Source organism: Caretta caretta, chromosome 2 (genome assembly GCF_965140235.1).
Source record: "Caretta caretta isolate rCarCar2 chromosome 2, rCarCar1.hap1, whole genome shotgun sequence".
NCBI classification, from domain to species: Eukaryota; Metazoa; Chordata; order Testudines; family Cheloniidae; genus Caretta; species Caretta caretta.
In genome coordinates, this window is record NC_134207.1 from 123312471 (window position 1) to 123333222 (window position 20752).

The 20752-nt window shown below is 43.3% G+C and overlaps 1 protein-coding gene and 1 long non-coding RNA gene across 6 annotated transcripts in view; one reads left to right on the forward strand and one right to left on the reverse strand.

Annotated features, from left to right (window-relative positions):
* PIGN (phosphatidylinositol glycan anchor biosynthesis class N) overlaps positions 1–20752 on the forward strand; it is a 140678-nt gene that overhangs the window by 14108 nt on the left and 105818 nt on the right. For 4 of the 5 annotated variants that reach the window (XM_048839694.2, XM_075125417.1, XM_048839688.2 and 1 more), the window contains 3 exons: positions 5619–5878; positions 9512–9633; positions 12481–12579. In XM_048839694.2, coding sequence (XP_048695651.1) covers positions 5652–5878; positions 9512–9633; positions 12481–12579 — 448 coding nt within the window. In that variant the 5' untranslated portion in view covers positions 5619–5651. Of the gene's footprint in view, positions 1–974; positions 1052–5618; positions 5879–9511; positions 9634–12480; positions 12580–20752 lie in introns of all 5 variants that reach the window. The other variant, XM_048839690.2, reaches the window with a different exon arrangement.
* The window catches only part of LOC142071092 (uncharacterized), a 31312-nt gene that overhangs the window by 1026 nt on the left and 9534 nt on the right, over positions 1–20752 (reverse strand). The window lies entirely within an intron of this gene.

The following is a 20752-nucleotide window of genomic DNA, read 5'->3' on the forward strand; positions in this document are numbered from 1 at the left end:
GTGCTTTACTGGTCCCTTGTTTGAGCCCTTGGCGACATATTCACTTCTACACCTCTCGATGAAGGTGGCCTTTTTCATCACTATCCCATTCGCATGATGAGTAGAAGAACTTGGGGCTCTCATGTCACACCCTGCATACACAATATTAGATAAGGCCACATCCAAAATTTTTACCCAAAATAGCTTCTTTATTCTACTTGAACCAGCCCATCCATCTCCTGACGTTCTTCCCAAAACCTCGTGGGAACAAACTAAAATTGGTGTTTCACAGCATGGGTGTCAGAAGGGCACTAGGTTTTTACATTTACAGGACTAAACCCTTCAGAGAGTTGTCAAAGTTATTTCATTCTATCGCAGAAAGATCTAAAGGAGCTGCCATATTCAAGCAGAGGCACTCAAAATTGATCTCTGGGTGCATTGACCTTTGCTACTGCGAACACCTACCACCCCCACTGGGGACCCGCACACACTCCACCAGATCACTTTCTTTTTCAATAGCCTTCTTCAACAAAGTACCAATCACAGACATCTGCAAAGCAGCAACCTGGGCGTTAGCCCACACGTTCACAGAGCACTACACAGTAAAGCAGGACTTAACATCATATGCTCTCCGGGGACTTACGGTTTTATCATCTGTCACAAATGCAACTCCGAAGCCCCTTCCTTCCAATGAGGAGCATTGCTCTACAGTGAAAGTGGAGCACCCATTGTGACACTCCTTGAAGAAGAAGAAGAAGAGATGGTTACTCACCTTGTGCAGTAACTGAGGTTCTTTGAGATGGTTGTCCCTGTGGGTGCTCCACTACCCACCTTCTGCCCCTCTACTTTGGTGTTTCCTGCTAGGGATTCTGCAGTAGGGAAGGAACTGAGAGGGGTTTGGTCTATGTGCTATGTAACTGCCAGAGGCGTCGCGAGACGGCGACAGTACATGTGTGACCCATCCAAGCACTACTACTGAAATTCTCCAATCACAGATGCAGGGATGTAGATTCACCTCAAGTGGAGCACGCACAGGGACAGCCATCTTGAAGAACCTCAATTACTGCACAGGGTGAGTAACAAGCTGACTGGTCTTAAAAGATTTGTGTCCTTTGACTTTGAATAACTAAGGCCTTGTCTACGCACATAAGTGCATCGATGTATGAGCCCTAATACAACTTCCTGCTAGTTATGTAAAAAGACCCAGATTAAGGAAAACATTCTGATTCTGGAAGAGTACTTAAGTACATGCTTAAATCTCATTGAAGTCAAATTAAGCACTATTTTAAGAGCTTTCTTGAATTTGTCCAAGTGCATCATAATTTTTCCCTAAGGTGTAAAATATATGTCCAGTCAACTGTAATATGAAGGGTTGCTTTGATACCTTTATTTTAAAGTGATAATATACAGCACTGCGACTCGAGAGGTAGAGGGTAAATTGGAGCAGACTAGAAGCAGGAAGTGAATCAATGAGAGAAGTGGTATGAACAACTGCACTCAGAGCTGCCTATCTAAGGCTTCTGAGAGTGATGAGTAATTGGATGTGTTGTGCCTAAAGGTATAGTCTGAGCTAATGTAATTTAAACTGTGGTTCTAAATTAAAAGAATTTCATTTGAATTAATTCTGTGGATTAAAGTAATCTGACCAGACGATGGTAAAGTTAAATAGTGATTGTCAGACCCACTAACCTGGGGCCAATGCATGAAAAGAACTTTAAGGAAAGAATGTGTCATCTAGTGCTGAAAACCATAATGTGATAATGAAATGTTTACTAGTCTTAACTACAACAGCATTCTATTTGATTTAACTTCTTCTACTCTGCCCCATCACTGTGGAATCTGAGCACTAGGATTTAAACACATCAATTTAAATAATATAAAATTGGGATGGGAGGGCAGGACAGAGTTTAATTAGTCAAGTGAAGTGAGGCACTGCACTCAATTTGATGATGTTTCGCTGTTTATATCTGTGCTTTAATGTGCTCTAACTATATCTTTAGTTAACTTGTTTTACCTTTCTGGTGTCCCTGTATAGACAAACTCCTAAGGCAGTGGTGTACAAACTTTTCCTGTCGCACCCCCTTTACCAGTAATGGAAGCTGTCTGAATCCCACCTCCCCGAGAGCTGCAGCTAGGATCGGAGCAGAGCTGGGTGGTTTGCTCCCTATGGTGGCTATCCCAGGCCCCACTGCCTGCTCCCTTGAATGTTCCTCTGTGCCCCCCTAGTGGGGCGTGCCTCAGAGTTTGGGAACCACTCCCTAAGGATATGTCTATGCTGCAATTAAAAACAGCTCAAGCTCTGGGACCCTCCCACCTTGCAGAGTCCTAGAGCCCGGGCTCCAGACCAAGCCTGAATGTCTACACAGCAGTTAAACAGCTCCTTAGCCTCAGCCCAGTGAGTCCGAGTCAGCTGGCACAGGCCAGTCATGGGTATCTAATTGCAGTGTAGATATACCCTGAGATAAATTTTTTGGTATATCGTGTTTGTAGTTAAACAAGTGTTTCCTTTTAAAATATTCCAGTACCAAGATCATCATTAAAAGAAGCAGTTAAGTTGTTAAGTAACTAATGCATTTATCTCTTGAATCATACACAAAACCCAAGCACTTAAAATGACGGAAATGGATAGTAATAAATATTCTAAATCTTATATTGCCTACACAATAAGAACTAAACTGTTTTGTTTAGTTAAAAGAATTGCTTATTTAATCACAGCACAGCAACCTTAATTATGATCCCTGGATTTCTTTTCTCTCTTTAATGCTTTATTTTGTTACCTTTGTGACGGGTTGGTTCACGGAAACCCCCTGGAGGCTGCCAACTGATGTGCCAAGACTACTTCTGCCCCTGCTTTCCCTGCCAGCGTGGGACTCCAGAGCCCTGCCTGGTTGTGCCAGACATGCTTGCTGGCCACAAACACAGACCCAGGTCTGAACCACATCCCACAAACTGCAAGCTTAACTGAAAGCAGCTTAAGAAGTGTTCCTGTCTTTAACACTCAGATGCCCAACTCCCAATGGGGTCCAAACCACAAATTAATCCGTTTTACCCTGTATAAAGCTTATACAGGGTAAACTCATAAATTGTTCGTCCTCAATAACACTGATAGAAAGATATGTACAGCTGTTTGCCTTCCAGGTATTAATACATACTCTGGGTTAATTAATAAGTAAAAAGTGTTTTTATTAAATACAGAAAGTAGGATTTAAGTGGTTCCAAGTAATAGCAGACAGAACAAAGTGATTACCAAGCAAAATAAAATAAAACACGCAAGTCTATGACTAATACAGTAAGAAAACTGAATACAGATAAAACCTCACCCTCAGAGGTGTTTCGATAAGCTTCCTTTTACAGACTAGTCTCCTTCTAGTCTGGGTCCAGCAATCACTCAGCCCCACCCCCACCCGTGGTTACTGTCCTTTGTTCCAGTTTATTTCAGGTATCCTTTGGGGGTGGAGACGCTATCTCTTGAGCCAGCTGAAAACAAAATGGAGGGGTCTCCCAGGGGTTTAAATATGCTTTCTCTTGTGGGTGGACACCCTTCCCTCCCCCTGTGTAGAATCTAGCTACAAAATGGAGTTTTGGAGTCACATGGGCAAGTCACATGTCCATGCATGACTGAGTTCCTTACCAGCCAAGCCGCATTCCTGGGAAAGCTCAGATGTGGATTGGCATCGCCAAGTTCATTGTTGGCTTAAGGGCTTCTTGGTTGGGCACTTACTGAGAATAGTCTTTTCTCAGGAAGCTGACCAACTGCTTCACTGAGGCTATTTAAAATTAAACAAGCATACAGCCAATATTCATAACTTTGAGTACAAAAATGACACATGCATGCGAATAGGATGAATATATTCAGTAGATCATAAGCTTTGCCGAGATATGTTAGATGGCATAGGTAGCATAAAACGTATTCCAGTTTTGTCATATATACATTCATAAGTCTATTCCCATAAAGCATTATGGGGTGCAATGTCACAGTCTTGATTTTGGTCCTGAAAATGCAGCCTCTGCAGAACAGTTAGGGTATACCTGCACTCAAGCTGGAAATATAATTTCCAATGTGTGTATGTCTACCTGAGCTAGCTTTGATTAAGCCACTGTGCTAAAAATAGAAATGCAGCTGCGATGGGACAGGCAGTGGAATGAACTATCTGTCCTGAGCACAATGCTTCTCGGGATGGTGGGTACTTGCTTGGGCTGCGAGCCCATCCTGCCACTCGCACTGCTGCAGCTACACTTCTATTTTTAGTGCACTAGTGTGATCGAAGTGCACATATGTTTGCTCAAGCTGGAAATGACATCTCCAGCTCAAGGAAAGACATATCCTAATGGGAGGGAGGGTGGAAAGCTTTTGAAAAGCCAGGGAGAGTATAAATAGGTGGTGGTGGTGGTGGGGGGGTATGTGGCCAGCATTGTTGCTGCAGCTAATGGAAAGGCAAAGGACCTGAGGAAGGGAAAGGGCCAGCCCTAATCTTGCCAAGCATGTGTTCTTGCAGCATCATCCCCTTCTGGGCACTGTGTCATATCTCCTGCTGTTCAGGGTCAACATTCCCCTTCTGTTGATGAGGTGGTGGATGGAGAGGGAGGGCAACATTTCTGTTGACTTAAGTAGGCTTTGGATCAGGCCTTTGGATGAGGTTTGTGTGCACCTACAAAATATTCATCTTCATGTTTCTAACAATGCATACCTGTGCACTTCAGTTTACTTTAACTCCAAACATTAATAAAAATGTGTATTAAAAAAAAAAAGTGCATAAAATGTCCAACTCAAGAGTAAGTCTCTGGGTCCATAGCTAAGGTCACAGTGCCTCTCAACCAAGTCACTGAACTTCTTTGTGCTTGAGGTACTTCATCTAAAATATGTGACTAATAATGTTTTGCACCGACACAATGCTTTATTATCTGTAGATCTCAAAGCACTGTTCAAAGGTCAGTTAGCGTTATTAGCCCAATTGTACAGGCTACTCTAACTTTTTGTATATTTTGGTGGAGTATAATGAGCCCCACCTGCTTAACAGTTGCCAGTAATTAACCTGCCAAAGGAAGACTTCTGATAGCCATTTACTGTAGGGATAATTTGTCTTTTATAAACTGCAGTTCCCTAACAAAGGTCAGCATGTTCAAACAACCAGCCAATAGAGAGCAGACATATGTAGCATCTGATCCTGATATCACTGAAGTTAATGGAAAAAGCCCCCGAATGAAATTAACGGGAGCTGGCTTGGTTTGGCACTCCCACTGAAATCATTGGATCTCAAACTACAGACCACAAATGAATTTCCAAGACTTAGTAACTATCTGAAAATCTTGAGGGAATAGTAACTAGCAGTTTTGACTGGGACAATAAACTTTTTATCTATTTATTGAGGAAAAGACAGTATTTCAAACCAAGGAAGCTTTTTAATGACCTGTAACTTGAAAACATTTTGAAACATTCTTCTTTGCTTTTAGAGTACATGGCAATGTTCAGGCTAAAATTATTGGGAGAGCGGAGCAGACTGTATAGTAGGGATTTATAATGAAAGCTGCTTGCATCTCTAAGTATGGTGAGGTTATTGCCTTTCCATAATAAGTATTGATCATAATAAGTTTCATTTGACTGACTAAACTCACTTCCTGTATTTTTCTCCCTCTCTCAGTGTTGAACTTTGCTTTAGGAACTACCTGTCACCATGAATATGCTGATCTTCATAATGGCTGGTCTCCTTGTGCATTGTGTGTTCTTGGCCTCAATTTTTGACATCTACTTCACCTCTCCTTTGGTTCATGGCATGACTCCTCAGCGTACTCCATTACCACCACCTGCAAAGCGACTAGTGCTTTTTGTTGCTGATGGCTTGCGGGCAGATACACTGTATGAAATAGATGATAATGGTACTCCTCGAGCACCTTACCTTAGGTAAGTGTGTCTGATAAAATTTTTAGGAAAGAAGTGTTAAGTCATGGTGCAAGTTAACCATTAAACATTTTACCAAATTGCCTCCTCTTAGGGAGAAGAGAAACAGCCTCAGAAATAGTGGCAGTTTATACCCAGGTCCTCTGTGATTCCAGGGCTGAGCAGTTTGTTGCAGAATTATGTTCCACAAAAATAAGTGAATACAAATTCAACCTTCATAATTGTGAAGAAAATTATTAAAACATGAACTGAATTTAAATTGATGTAGTGTTACCTAGCTCCCTGGTAGCACCTGACTCCCCACCAAAGAGCTCCCCCTTTGGATGATGTGGAGGATATCTCTTCAGATTCCCATATTTCTGTGCAAGATTCCCCTACCTACCAAAATAGGGGCTCCTTCCGTGTCGCCTTCAAGGATAGGGACGATTCATGTGACACAAACCCAGGCTTCTCCTCAGGCAGTGGAAGCCATCTCCTAGACCCTATGATCCTCCTTAGTGACCATATTTGGGTCCTTAGCTGCTGTTAGCCGACGGCCAAGGATGTTTGGTGAGGTGCCAGCTATGCCTGTTTATACCATCCGTGACTTTAACCGCTAGGACGCACTGTCCCTTCGCGGCGGGCAGCCCGGGCTAGGCTGACGGATGCCCCAAGGTCCTAACCACCCGTGACTTTAACTGCTAGAGCTCAGAGCTCCTTCGCAGCGGGCAGTCAATACTGACTGACAGGTGCCCCAATGGCAGCACTAAGAGCCTCTCCACACCCGTGACTTTAACTGCTAGAGCTCAGAGCTCCTTCGCAGCGGGCAGCCAGGATTGACTGACAGGTGCCCCAAGAGTTTGCCCCGTGGAGGCGGCACAACTCAACGCTAGGCTCTTAGTACTCTCACCTAATGGCCAGGCTTTAGAGCCAAAACGGCTGAGGTTCTTTAATTGTGTTGGCTGCTTTACAGTAAACCAGAGAAAACAAGTCAGGCTTATGCACAAATGGTTACCAAAATTTATTAAGCTAGATTCTAATCATGTGGTTACAAAATTGCTAGTGCCTACTTATTTAAATGTAGAGATGTTACACACACAAACAAGTTACAAAACTGAAGCCACAATCCCAAAGAAAGAAAACAAAGTATAGAGCTCTATTTCAAAATATGTGTACACTAAAGATAGGAGATCAGGTGTGGGTGCTTCTTACCCTCCTTGCATCTCTCGATTCCAGCGGTGCCAAGCCAGGATCAGTCACTCAATTCCGCGGAAAGACGAATAAGGGACAAGGCTTAGGGACCCTCTTAGCTGCAGAAGCCTTGGGAGGCTGTCACTTATCTGACCAGCAGATAGATAGTGAAAAGCACTCCAAAATCATGGTGCTGTAGGTCCCCTACTTATACCTCTGTACTCCTTTATTCTCTTTCTCCTTTCTTATGCCAAATTGAGGCTGGTCTGTCTGGGTGACGCCAGCTTTCGCAAGAGTAGTTGACACTTGCAAGGGAGAGAAACAATAAGTGTCGACTACTGGACATTTCTTTTATCAGGGTAAATATTTTCCCACCTAGGATGTTGGTGTGTGTGCATCACGCTATTTAGTAGGGGCTAAGAGCCATGTCTGTCACAGGGCCTCTGCCTGCTGTGAGCTTAATCGTTGTATCTGTTCCCAGAGGCACATTGTAGCAGCACACCTGTGCTTTCACAGCTTCAAAGGCTGTGCTGGAAGTGCCCTGTTCTGGCTTCCTCCTGTGTTTCCAGCAATGCTGGTCTGAGGGGGGGGGGGCTGTCTGTCTGGCTACAGCTGCCTACTGACAACAGTTCTCGGGCTCCCAGCCTTTCTGGTCAGGACCACTGGGGAGGCGGTTCCATCTGTTCCTTCTTCACTACCTCAACAATCGGAGGAAAACTTTGAGGAGCAAGAGGCCAGAGCAGACAAGGAGGCTGCTGTGCTGTAAACTAGTATCGCCTCATCTTTCCCAGATAAAGTTATTGTGCCTCCTCCACCTTTTGTGACCAATGACTTCAGACAGTTTCAGGAGCTAATGAAATGTGTTGCGGACTCATTGCAAACCCTCCTAGAGGAAGACCTAGAGTCGCAGCCCAAGTGATTGGACGTTTTGCATGTGACACCACCTGCTTGAGTGGCTTTGTCCATTTATGAGGCCCTCTTGGATTCTGCCAAGACCATCTGGCAGACCCTGCTAACGGTATCACCCACGTGCAATTGTGTCATTAAGAATTAGTATGTTCCAGCCAAGAACTGTGAAATTTTATTTTCACATCCTTCTCCTAACTTGCTGGTTGTTAAAGCAGTAAATTAATGTGGCAGACAGCACCACATTTAATCTACCCAGTATGACAAGGACAAAAAACGCCTTGACTTCTTTGGCCATAAGAGTTACTCCTCAGCAACCGTACAGTTTAGGATTGCAAATTACCATGCTCTTATGATGAAATACAATCACACTACTCCAAGTTCACTAGGTTTATTGAATGCCTTCTGGCCGAACATTGCAAACAGATCCAGGCCATAATAGCCGAAGGTTAGTTCTGGCTAAAACATCATTACAGGCCTCCCTAGAAGCAACTGACACTGCAGTGTATTCCATCTCCATGGCAATCATGGGCATCCTGGCTCTAGGATCTCTAGGGAGCACCAAAATACTGTCCAGAACCTCCCCTTTTCTGAAAGTCTTTGCTGATACCACCGATGAAACATTGCACACATTAAAGGACTCCTGGCCTACTTTGCAATAGTATGAGATCTTTATGCTTGTAATTAAACAAAGATATAGTAGATCCCAGATGGCTCAGAGACCCCACCCTGTCCAGTTATCTGGTTTCCAGAGACCTACTGAGCTGCCTCAAAAGAAGAAAACAAGGTTTCAAAGAGATACCACCCACTATATTCACTTTGACTACTCAACAATCATAATCAAAATATCAGTTTTGATGGTTTGGTCAAGGGTCTGGAACAACCTCGCTTCTTGGTTCCCCAGCTGCACCATTTTACCTGCCTCTCTCCCTTTGAGGACTTTTCTCCCACTTTCAGTCTTCATGGGAAAAGATTACATCCAACTAATGAGTGTTAGAGGTTATAAAATTGGATTATTCCATTTTACCTCCCTTCCCTGCCCCTCTTTGGTGACCCCTCTCAATTCTGAAATTTAGCCCAGAAAAAGGACACTATCACAAGAACTACATATAATTGGCTATATTTTATTTATGGAGGAGGAGAAAAAACCTGATCTGGAAATTTACAGGTTTAATGAAGGAACAGAGAAAGTAAAAACTAGAAAAAAAATTCTGAGAGAGGAAAAAAAAGAATAACTAACTTTACTAGAAAAAAATGAATAACCCCTATTGGGAAAAAAAGTAGAAATAAAATAATGTATTAACTTGAAATATATGATAACACCAATTAACCTCCTATCTTCATGATGGTGGCTGACTAATGTGGTAATTATGCCTGGTGGGTGTTAGTTATCTTATGGTAACTACTTTCTAGTTTAACAGTTACAGTTCAAGACTAAATCTGACTAAATCTGAGAGTTTTGAATTTAATGCCAACAGCATCTAGTCATCACTTTTTCTTCTTCTACAAACTACTCTGCACATGTGCACACACAAGTAATTACTTGTATTTTCTTTTCAGGAATATCATAGAATACAAAGGCAGCTGGGGAGTATCTCATACTCATGTTCCAACAGAATCTAGACCAGGACATGTGGCACTGATAGCTGGATTTTATGAAGATGTCAGTGCAGTTGCTAAAGGTATGCAAGCCCCAGGATTCCAACAAATTTGACGTCATCCTCCAAATAAGATCTTTTGGTGCTATAGTAAGGTAAAAAATTGATCACTAAATGTTTACATCGGGGTGGACAAACTTTTTGGCCCGAGGGCCATGTCGTTGCAAAACTGTATGGAGGGCCAGGTAGGGAAGGCTCTGCCTCCCCAAACAGCCTGGCTTCTACCCCCTATTTGCCCCCTCCCACTTCCTGCCCCTTTGACTGCCCCATCCAGCGACCCCTGCTCCTTTTCCCCTGACCACCCCCTCCCGGGACCTGCCACCCCAAACTGCTCCCCCGGGACCCCACCCCCATCCAACCCCCCTGCTCCCTGTCCCCTGACTGCCCCACCCCCTTTCCACCCCCTACCCCTGACAAGCCCCCCAGGACTCCCATGCCTATCCAACGCCCTCTGTCCCCTGACCGCCCCCCCCCCCCCCCAGAATCTCCATCCCATCCAACCGCCCCCTGTCCCCTGACTCCCCCCTGGAACTCCCTGCCCCTTATCCAACCCCGCTCCCTGCCCTCTTCCCATGCTTCTCAGAGCAGCAGGAGCTCTCAGCCCCACTGCCTAGCCAGAGCCAGCCATGTCTCCACGCTGCCCAAGAGGAGTAGCGGGACAGAGCACTGGCGGCATGGCTATGTGAAGCTGCGGGGATGGGGGGACAGCAGGGGAGGGGCCGGGGGCTAGTCTCCCTGGCTGGGAGCTAAAGGGCCGGGCAGGACGGTCCCGTGGGCCAGATGTGGGCCGTAGTCTGCATAATAGACTGAAAAACATGAATTTGTTTTTTAAGAATTTTCCACTATTAATATTTGTGAAAATAGGATTTGTATATTTTTATTCCTGCTTTAAGGTTAATTATTGTACTGGAGAGCTTTTTAAAGAATTAAAATTCAAATACAAAGACAGAAGTGATACGTGATCAGCCTATAACTAAGTATGATTTGGCTTTTCCAGTACGAGAGCAAAGCATAGATGTCATTCCTGAGACCTGGCTTTTGGGAGTGCTAACTGAGCTCCTCAGATAGAGATGACTTAGTGGACTCATCACTGCTGTAACACTTATCACTAATCTGTTCCACCACAAAGTGGCTCCTTCTAGATTCAGTGGTGATGTGTCTCACAGGGAGAAATTTACTCACTAGAAATCTAGAGATTGGGGCCAGAGGTCAAGGGACAGGAACACAGAATATGGGAGGCCGCTGGCCCTCAAGGCGAGCCAGATGGCAAACCTATTATAAAGACTGGTCTTTTAAAAATGATTATTTATTTATTCGTTTGAACCTTTGCCTAAATAAAATTAGTTGATGGTCTTAGTCCTGATCCTAATGAATGGGTGTCCTTATTCACAACTGGCCAAGTTTGGATGCAGTCTCAGCAGAAAGGCCAATCATTGAATGGACATGGTGAATAAACTTGTCCATCCAGAACAGAGTTGAGGTACATTGGCAGGATAGCAAGGGTTAAGCATGAGCTTCCTCTGACTGCTTTACATGTACTGAGTGCTAAATTACATGTACTGAGGGCTTCAGTCTTCAAGGCTATCAGTCTAGCTCTTTTGACAAGAGCTGTGTTTTTTTACTTTATAAAAATAAGAGCTGAGGGTATGGGCGCGGAAATCCCAATTATGTCTCCCCAGATTGGTGGAGATGAGATATACCAAAAAGACAAATAATATTTAGTTTCTAGTGTCAGAGGAGCACAAACTGCTTCATTCCTTAATTCTTTCCTGTGTCCCTTTGATTGTGTCACAGACATTTATAGAAGCTAGAAATAAATAAGGCTACTATTAATTTTTGAGTGCTGGCAGTGTTTTTTCAATGCTGTTCAAAAGAGAGTTTTGTAATCCATCCCTATTGGGCCGACGTGGGATTTATCCCCAAAGTATATATTGCAGAGCTTTCACTTTGTACTTCCATAGTTATGTAGATAGACCAATACACAGCTGTGCAAATCAAGCTCATTCATATAACTATAAAACAACTAGATTATGTTTTATTTATTTATTTATTCTTTTAAATTTATTAGAAGATGGTAATTTAACTAACAAGCATCCAGCCAGTGCTCTAAGTGCCCTGACAATTTTTAAAATTAATCTCTAGTCATTAACTCATATAACAAATAGATTGCTTGTTCCATTAAAGGTGAATGAAATTACGCACAGCCTCTTAGTGCTCCAACAGGAGGTAACCCCTCTCCTTTCTCCCTCAATTCCCCCTCTCTCTTTAAATGCCTGGGCAACAAATGAACCTTACAGCATGACTGGAAAACTATCAGATATTCACGTTATTCTCCAGTCTTATAGGTAGTACTTGAACTCTAAACCTGGTGGAATCTTTGTACTACACATGGAGAAGACCAAACTTTCAATCACTTATAACTCTCTTATTAATACAGGTGTTAGCCTGGAGGTTACTCTTCCATGGGCACTAGTAAAGTTCAACCAATTTTGAATTATGCATGCACAAAATAAAGTCTTTAAATTATCTTACTTTGGAAAAAAAATAAGTAATTTTGTTTGTCATCCTTGCTTAATGGAAAAAAGAGTGGACAGTTTTTGCTTAAACTTACTAAAACCATTGACACAAGAGATCAACTGTGAAGATCATCAGCCAAAAAAGGTTTTTTCCCCCCAGAGTTATGAGCATAAGCAAATGGGGTTAAAATGGAAGTCAAATGTAATCTTAAGTCTAGCATTTACTATTAAATATTATAATAAAAACTTAAAAAATGTTCTCTATTTTTAGTACTATTAATCTTTAGACAGTGGGCCAGATCAGGCTTTCTGTTACACCTGAACAACCCTTTAACATTAATGTGTGTTTTGACAGGATGGAAGGAGAACCCAGTAGAATTTGATTCAGTTTTCAATGAAAGTAAATATACTTGGAGCTGGGGAAGTCCAGATATTTTACCTATGTTTGCTAAAGGTAAGCTTAAATTTGTGCACATTATTAGCTGATAAACACTACATTGGTGGTTATGATGTGGTTTAAAAGACTAGTCAGAGAGGTATTTGCAGGATTTACCAGCAGCTAGCATTTCTGTAGGGCTTTGTTTGTATTATAAATTACATTTTACATACAAATTATAAAAAAAAACCTTACAGAAATACTACATAGAGGAGTAGGATAAGTCCTGGTCTTTTGCAATAGGTAAATCAAATTCTCCAGCAATGCCTTATGGTGGTTGTGACTTTATTAACACAGAGAATGCTAACACGTCTTTTCTAGCAAGAAGCCTGTTAATTTGGGAGTGGGGTGGAAAAATTCCTCATCACCAACCAGAAAAGAAAACAAGCTTTAAATAGAGCATAACTTCTCACTTCTGTTTATGGTGTATTCTGATGCTTTCCTAATCTTATCTATCCTTGGATATGCCATGCAAGGGAAAGAAGCAGTAACCAACTTTGTGCTGAATGAGTACCGAGGCTATTCTCTATGTGTGCAGCTGTTTGTTTTTTTTTTTTTAATTGCCCCAAAGAGGATGGAGGATTTGTTTCCTCCCACATCCACACCAGCTGATAAAGTGTTGGGCTTATCTGGGAAGCAGGCTGCACCACCCCAAATCAAGATCTTCCTGGCTTCACACTTTCTCCAGTGTAGGGCTGTGCCGAAATAGTGCAATTTAGCCCCAACTGTAGTTTCTTAGGTCCAGTGTGTGTGATATTAAAATTGCATATACTGTTGCAATTCTGAAACTTCTGTAATTTAAAAATTACTGTTAAATTTGACATAGCTATGACTTTCATTAAGAAACTGAGTTTTCCTCATTTTGTTGTTCCTGTGCCCGTTGTACATGTTAAATGGAGATGGGATTTACTATACGTTTTCTCACTCCTATTTTAGATTACTAAAATATAAGTGGGAATACAGTATATGGAAATGCAAACATGGAGTGTTGTGATGCTATCTTTGAGCTCAGAATTAGATTACTAGTGCTGATCTCTCAATCCCTGGGTTGGTAAAGGCTGGGAGTACACAGGAAGCAATGTGCTTGGTCCTAGATATTGTTTGCATTTCAATATACTGTATTCCCACTTATATTTTAATCATCTAAAATAGGAGTGAGAAAACGTATAGTAAATCCCATCTCCCAATGTGCAGACATGTCAGCCAATTAAGGGACTTCTAAAGGAAATTCTGTCCGGTCCTGATCAGAAGGATGGTGGCTATGCTCTGGGGACTTAGAGTAGGGTATATAAACAGGGGACAAATTGGGGATCCTAGAGACTGTGAAAAGGATGTGGAGGAACCCCCCCAGCCCTGCAAGAAGAATGTACGTTCTACTGTTGTAGCTAAATTTGAAATCCATGAACCAGAATAATATGATAAACTCCAGGACTTCCTCCCCCTAGATAATTTTAGAATTGAGAGAATTGTTTTAAATATATTTAATGATGACAGTAACTGTACTTTGCCTGAACCCCATTATTTTCAGTGATTGGATTAAGAGAGAATAATTTGTCCCCCCCCCGCTCCTTTTTTCCATTTCTGCGTTAATCTAAAAACAGTTTTATGATTAGCTATAAAATATCTCTTCTGGGTAATCTGTCTTTCCCAGGACCTCTGCTTGAAGCTTGGGTTTGCGGGGGATGGGAAGAGAATGTGGCATCCAGCCCACTGGCAGATCGTTTACATTTTTGCAGCCATGTGTTCTTGGGAAAGGATTTGTGGAATTCAGTTTTAGTGTACTGTGCTATCTTTCACTAGCTTTGTTTGAGAAAGTAGGTAAATGGCTAATTACCATACCACTTGAGAAACTTGTGGTACAATCTGACATTGAAGTAATTAAGAAGCATATACAACTCTGGAACATGGATTGAAATAAGTAGTTTCTAAGGAGGAGTTAATTCACCTTTATATATTAGTGGAGGTATTTATTTTCGCAAAGTAAATGCTTACTATAAAGGTTTGTTTTATATGCTAACAATATAAAATAACAAACTATGGTCCTTTATACCAGTGGTTCTCAAAGCCGATCTGCTGCTTGTTCAGGGAAAGGCCCTGGTGGGCCGGACTGGTCTGTTTACCTGCCACGTCTGCAGGTTCGGCTGATCGCGGCTCCCAGTGGCCACGGTTCGCTGCTCCAGGCCAATGGGAACTAGGGGTTGCAGTGGCGCAATGGGTTAGCGCAAAGTACTTACAGAGCAGTGTTGTGTAGATTGATGCTGCAATTGTGAGTTCAAACCTCACCTGGAGCACCCGGTTTCTTTGGGGGGAGGGATAGCTCAGTGGTATGAGCATTGGCCTGCTAAACCTAGGGTTGTGAGTTCAATCCTTGAGGGGGCTATTTAGGGATCTGGGGCAAAAATTGGGGATTGGTCCTGCTTTGAGCAAGGGGTTGGACTAGATGACCTCCTGAGGTCCCTTCCAACCCTGATATTCTATGATTCTAACCACTGCTTTATACCAGTTGTTGACCGCTTTATAGCTAAGTAGTCAGAACACTCACATGAAAAGCCTGCTGTGTGATAATCATCAATGAGTAAAATTATAGTTTCCATAATTGAATTAGTTATCCTTGACTTTTTCAAACATTTGAATAAATCATCCAAATTTCAATGTAACTTCTACACAACGGTTGTATATTCCAGTCTAAGCTAACCAGGAGAAAAATATTAGCTAGCATGGCTCTATCTGAAACAATGCTTAAATATAGTTTCCCAGGACAGTTCCTTGTCTTGTCAGAAAAGTCTATTAGAGTAAAGGATTTATTATATGTTTCAGTAGAGAAACCTAAAACATAATAGATTCTTTGTCCCCAACTAAAATAATGGGGTTTAATTGTTGTTTTTCTTAAATACCAAAATACTGATCCTTAGAAATCTGATTTTCTGAAAGATTTTTGACCAAGGTGATTTAGTCTTTTATTTTCCATTGGTCACAGTAGCAGTTCCATACTTTAATGTACAATATATTTGCAGATAGATTTTAATTCTGCTTAAACTGTATCTCTTTCTTTAATGAATGCATTTAGTCTTTGAATTTAACACTAATTTTTCAGAGGATAATTGAAGTTTCTACAATATTTTAGTGTCAAATATATATTAATTTTTGCCAAGGAAAGATTTTAAAAATGGTCCGTTTTAAATTTGGCCTTGAAACTAGCTAAACCACCATAGTCCTCGTGAGCCCCAAACTTCAAGTTCACCCATTTTCAGTACATATCAGTCACAGACCACTTTTCAAATTTTGGACTTAAATAGAAAAAGAGTTTTTTTCCCCCCAGTCCATCATTACTGCTTTAGCCAAGAAAACCCAACTGCTCAGGTCCATCAGCTACTTTTGTTAGCAGATGCTAGCTGCTCTCTGCTGCCCAGGCTCCCTTGGTTCACATTCCATCACAGACAGCCTTTCTTCCTGTAGAGGGGTTTGGCTGGGACTCGTCCCTCTCCGGGGCGGCGGAGAACCACACCACCTTGGTACTTCCTTCCAGTTGTTGATGGGGAATCTCGCCGTGGCAGCAGTAGAGGCAAACACAAACAGTTATTCACGCCTGGCCTGCAGTCAGCGGGTAGTAGTGAGTCAGTGGCTCACGCCCTCAGGCAGAGGCTGAGCAAACAGTTATACTTGGCAGGCCCAGGCCCTGTGTCAGGGCAGGGCAGCAGAGAGTCAATGGCTCAGGCCCTTAGACAGGTACTGAGCAAAGGCAGGTGAATAACTAGCCCAGGGACTTGGGAGAGGGGGAGACTGCCACCTGCGAGTTGGGTGGCAGGGGGACGCAGGCCCTCCCACTCCACTGTGTCCCAGCCTGGGGCCCTAGCAGTGGCAGAAGACCCACTGCTGCATCAGTGGGGATCCTGGCTGCAACACCCTGACATAGGCTCTGGAGTGCTGCAGCCAAGCTAGGGTAGGCTGTCCCCGGGCTACTTTCTAACTCCCCCTCTAGAGGTACCTGGGTCTGGACGGTGTCCTCCGGGGGAGGGGTCAAGCACCATGGGCTCCTCTGGGTAACTGGCGAGGGGTAGGCTTGGCAGCTCCTCTGGGTAACTGGCGAGGGGTAGGCTTGGCAGCTCCTCCAGGCTCTAGTCAGCGTCTGGCGTTGATTGGGTAGGCCAGACTTCGGGTCCGCCACCAGTTGCCGGGGTCTCCCAACCGGGAGCTAGGCCACAGGCGTCTGGCCTCTCTGGCGGCTGCTCCTCTAGTGAGCTCTGGGGTTGTGCTTTTATACTTCCTGTCCTGCGCCTTGACCTCTGTGGGGTGGGTGCAGGATTCGCTGGCTACATCCACTTTGTTGTCCGGAGAGGCTCATCCTTCTCTGGGGTGGCGGGAACCACACCACCTCGCTACAGTTCCTAACTGCCTTTTGCCTTCATCCTTTCTGTGCCTCCTCCCTACGAGTTCCTCACTCCTGGGCGCATACTAAAGTTTACTGTTGTGAGTCCCCCTCTGACATAGATGTTAGAGTGGTGCTTCCACTGGTGAACCATGGGGAATTCGTCAGACAGAGAAACTGCCGCAGTAGCAGAGCTAGGAGCTCTACTTTTCAGGAGACATAATGTTATATTTGGCTTTGTCCATGCTTAGGTAGGTCTGCAATAATATGTGAACAACTCATTGGAGCCTTGATGGAGACTAGATGAGGCTAAGAATTCTAATGCTGCTAACTAGAACTATGGTTGTGGGGTTCAGAGATACAGACAGGCCGCATGTGGGGCATCCTCAGCAAACACTGTTGTTCAAAAGTTCCAAGTTGCATCACTGACACAAAATCCATGAAAGCAAGCACCTCAAAGGAGCATACTTATTATGTGAGTAACTGCTCTTTTTTTCTTGAAGGGTCCTACCCTTTGCCGGTTCACATATAGCATGCCTGACATACTGTTTTAACAGCATGTGATGCCTAATGAATCTGCTATTAATGACTAGCGGAACCAGATACACAGTTCTCAGCTTGAAGACTGACATGCATCACCCTCTAAGATGCTGACCTTGCATATCCCTTCTGCACTCTTTGAATATGACTCTGGTCCCTACCATGAGGTTGCAATCTGTTGGTGAGAAGACACATCAGACAGGGAAATCTGATGTGGGAGGTGCTGATATCTGCCACCTCCTCTCCTCCGGCAGTATAGAGGGAAAAGGAGGCTTTCCCTCTCCTGTCAGTTCTGTCTCCAAAGATAGATACTTAATACACAGTAGAAAGAAAAGGAGTACTTGTGGCACCTTAGAGACTAACCAATTTATTTGAGCATGAGCTTTCGTGAGCTACAGCTCACTTCATCGGATGCATACCGTGGAAACTGCAGTAGACATTATATACACACAGAGACCATGAAACAATACCCCCTACCACCCCACTGTCCTGCTGGTAATAGCTTATCTAAAGTGATCATCAAGTTGGGCCATTTCCAGCACAAATCCAGGTTTTCTCACCCTCCGCCCCCCCCCCCCCCAACTCACTCTCCTGCTGGTAATAGCTTATCCAAAGTGACCACTCTCCCTACAATGTGCAAGATAATCAAGGTGAGCCATTTCCTGCACAAATCCAGGTTTTCTCACCCCCCCACCCCCATACACACACAAACTCACTCTCCTGCTGGTAATAGCTCATCCAAAGTGACCACTCTCCCTACAATGTGCATGGTAATCAAGGTGGGTCATTTCCAGCACAGATCCAGGCTTTCTCACCCGGCCCCCCGGGAACACACACACACACACACACACATAAACTCACTCTCCTGCTGGCAATAGCTCATCCAAACTGACCACTCTCCAAGTTTAAATCCAAGTTTAACTAGAACATCTGGGGGGGGGGGTAGGAAAAAGCAAGGGGAAATAGGCTACCTTGCATAATGACTTAGCCACTCCCAGTCTCTATTTAAGCCTAAATTAATAGTATCCAATTTGCAAATGAATTCCAATTCAGCAGTTTCTCTCTGGAGTCTGGATTTGAAGTTTTTTTGTTGTAAGATAGTGACCTTCATGTCGGTGATTGCGTGACCAGAGAGATTGAAGTGTTCTCCGACTGGTTTATGAATGTTATAATTCTTGACATCTGATTTGTGTCCATTTATTCTTTTACGTAGAGACTGTCCAGTTTGACCAATGTAAATGGCAGAGGGCATTGCTGGCACATGATGGCATATATCACATTGGTGGATGTGCAGGTGAACGAGCCTCTGATAGTGTGGCTGATGTGATTAGGCCCTATGATGGTGTCCCCTGAATAGATATGTGGGCACAGTTGGCAACGGGCTTTGTTGCAAGGATAGGTTCCTGGACTAGTGGTTCTGTTGTGTGGTATGTGGTTGTTGGTGAGTATTTGCTTCAGGTTGCGGGGCTGTCTGTAGGCAAGGACTGGCCTGTCTCCCAAGATTTGTGAGAGTGTTGGGTCATCTTTCAGGATAGGTTGTAGATCCTTAATAATGCGTTGGAGGGGTTTTAGTTGGGGGCTGAAGGTGACGGCTAGTGGCGTTCTGTTGTTTTCTTTGTTAGGCCTGTCCTGTAGTAGGTGGCTTCTGGGAACTCTTCTGGCTCTATCAATCTGTTTCTTCATTTCCGCAGGTGGGTATTGTAGTTGTAAGAATGCTTGATAGAGATCTTGTAGGTGTTTGTCTCTGTCTGAGGGGTTGGAGCAAATGCGGTTGTATCGCAGAGCTTGGCTGTAGACGATGGATCGTGTGGTGTGGTCAGGGTGAAAGCTGGAGGCATGTAGGTAGGAATAGCGGTCAGTAGGTTTCCGGTATGGGGTGGTGTTTATGTGACCATTGTTTATTAGCACTGTAGTGTCCAGGAAGTGGATCTCTTGTGTGGACTGGACCAGGCTGAGGTTGATGGTGGGATGGAAATTGTTGAAATCATGGTGGAATTCCTCAAGGGCTTCTTTTCCATGGGTCCAGATGATGAAGATGTCATCAATATAGCGCAAGTAGAGTAGGGGCTTTAGGGGACGAGAGCTGAGGAAGCGTTGTTCTAAATCAGCCATAAAAATGTTGGCATACTGTGGGGCCATGCGGGTACCCATAGCAGTGCCGCTGATCTGAAGGTATACATTGTCCCCAAATGTAAAATAGTTATGGGTAAGGACAAAGTCACAAAGTTCAGCCACCAGGTTAGCCGTGACATTATCGGGGATAGTGTTCTTGACGGCTTGTAGTCCATCTTTGTGTGGAATGTTAGTGTAGAGGGCTTCTACATCCATAGTGGCCAGGATGGTGTTATCAGGAAGATCGCCGATGGATACACAGTAGATATTTTTCATATCTCTTTTGAAGTGTCATAATATAATCTAAAATGCAGTGAAGTGTTTCAAAATTTTCCATAGAAGGACCCATTGCACCCTCTGTTATTTTTTTTACATTAATACAAATTCTTCATCCAGGTAGAAATTAGGGTGGGGAATGGTAGGAGTGTACCCCTAATCAGCCCATACACTGCATACTTAATTTTGGTTTCCCGGCTCTGGCACTTCTCAGGGACAGGAATTTGTTTCAGACTGATCCCCAATTTCTTCTCCTTGTTGTATCCCATCACCAGAAGATGGTATAACAATGCATCATCCTATGATATCAACAAGGCCAGTTGCAATAGCCACCAAAGCTGATGAGCTCTGCCTCCTTTTTTGGTATACTTTATCCACTCAGATCAACTCCATTGACAGTAATAAACAGATTTTTAAAAGTGCCTTGGAGGATTCTACTCACTATTCTGACAGCAAGTCAGCAAACTATAGTAAGTGTTCCGGATTTTTAAATAAACCCCATTGTAAAACAGGGATGACACATGAAGGGCTACATCTTTCAGGTTCCTGTCCTAAAATCCTTTAATGGTATTGAAGTTTTTGTAACACTTCAGCTAGGCTTTAGTATAATCCAGGTAAATGTTTGCTCTTGAGCTTGGTATGTTAGTTCACCCACAAGCCTGGAAATTGCACTATATAATTGAACAACCAACAAATCAGTTGGATTCTATGTTGCTATGAACTGACAGAAAAACATTTCCCTGTTGGGAGTTTATACAGAAATAATAGAAATAGCCTTGCTTGGAGCCTGTGACTTCAACAGCTCAGCCAGACTGCAGAATTTGTATAAGTTCCACCTGATTTCAGATCTCATCAGGACTTCAGAAATTCAGTACTTTGATGTGTTTTCTCTTTTCT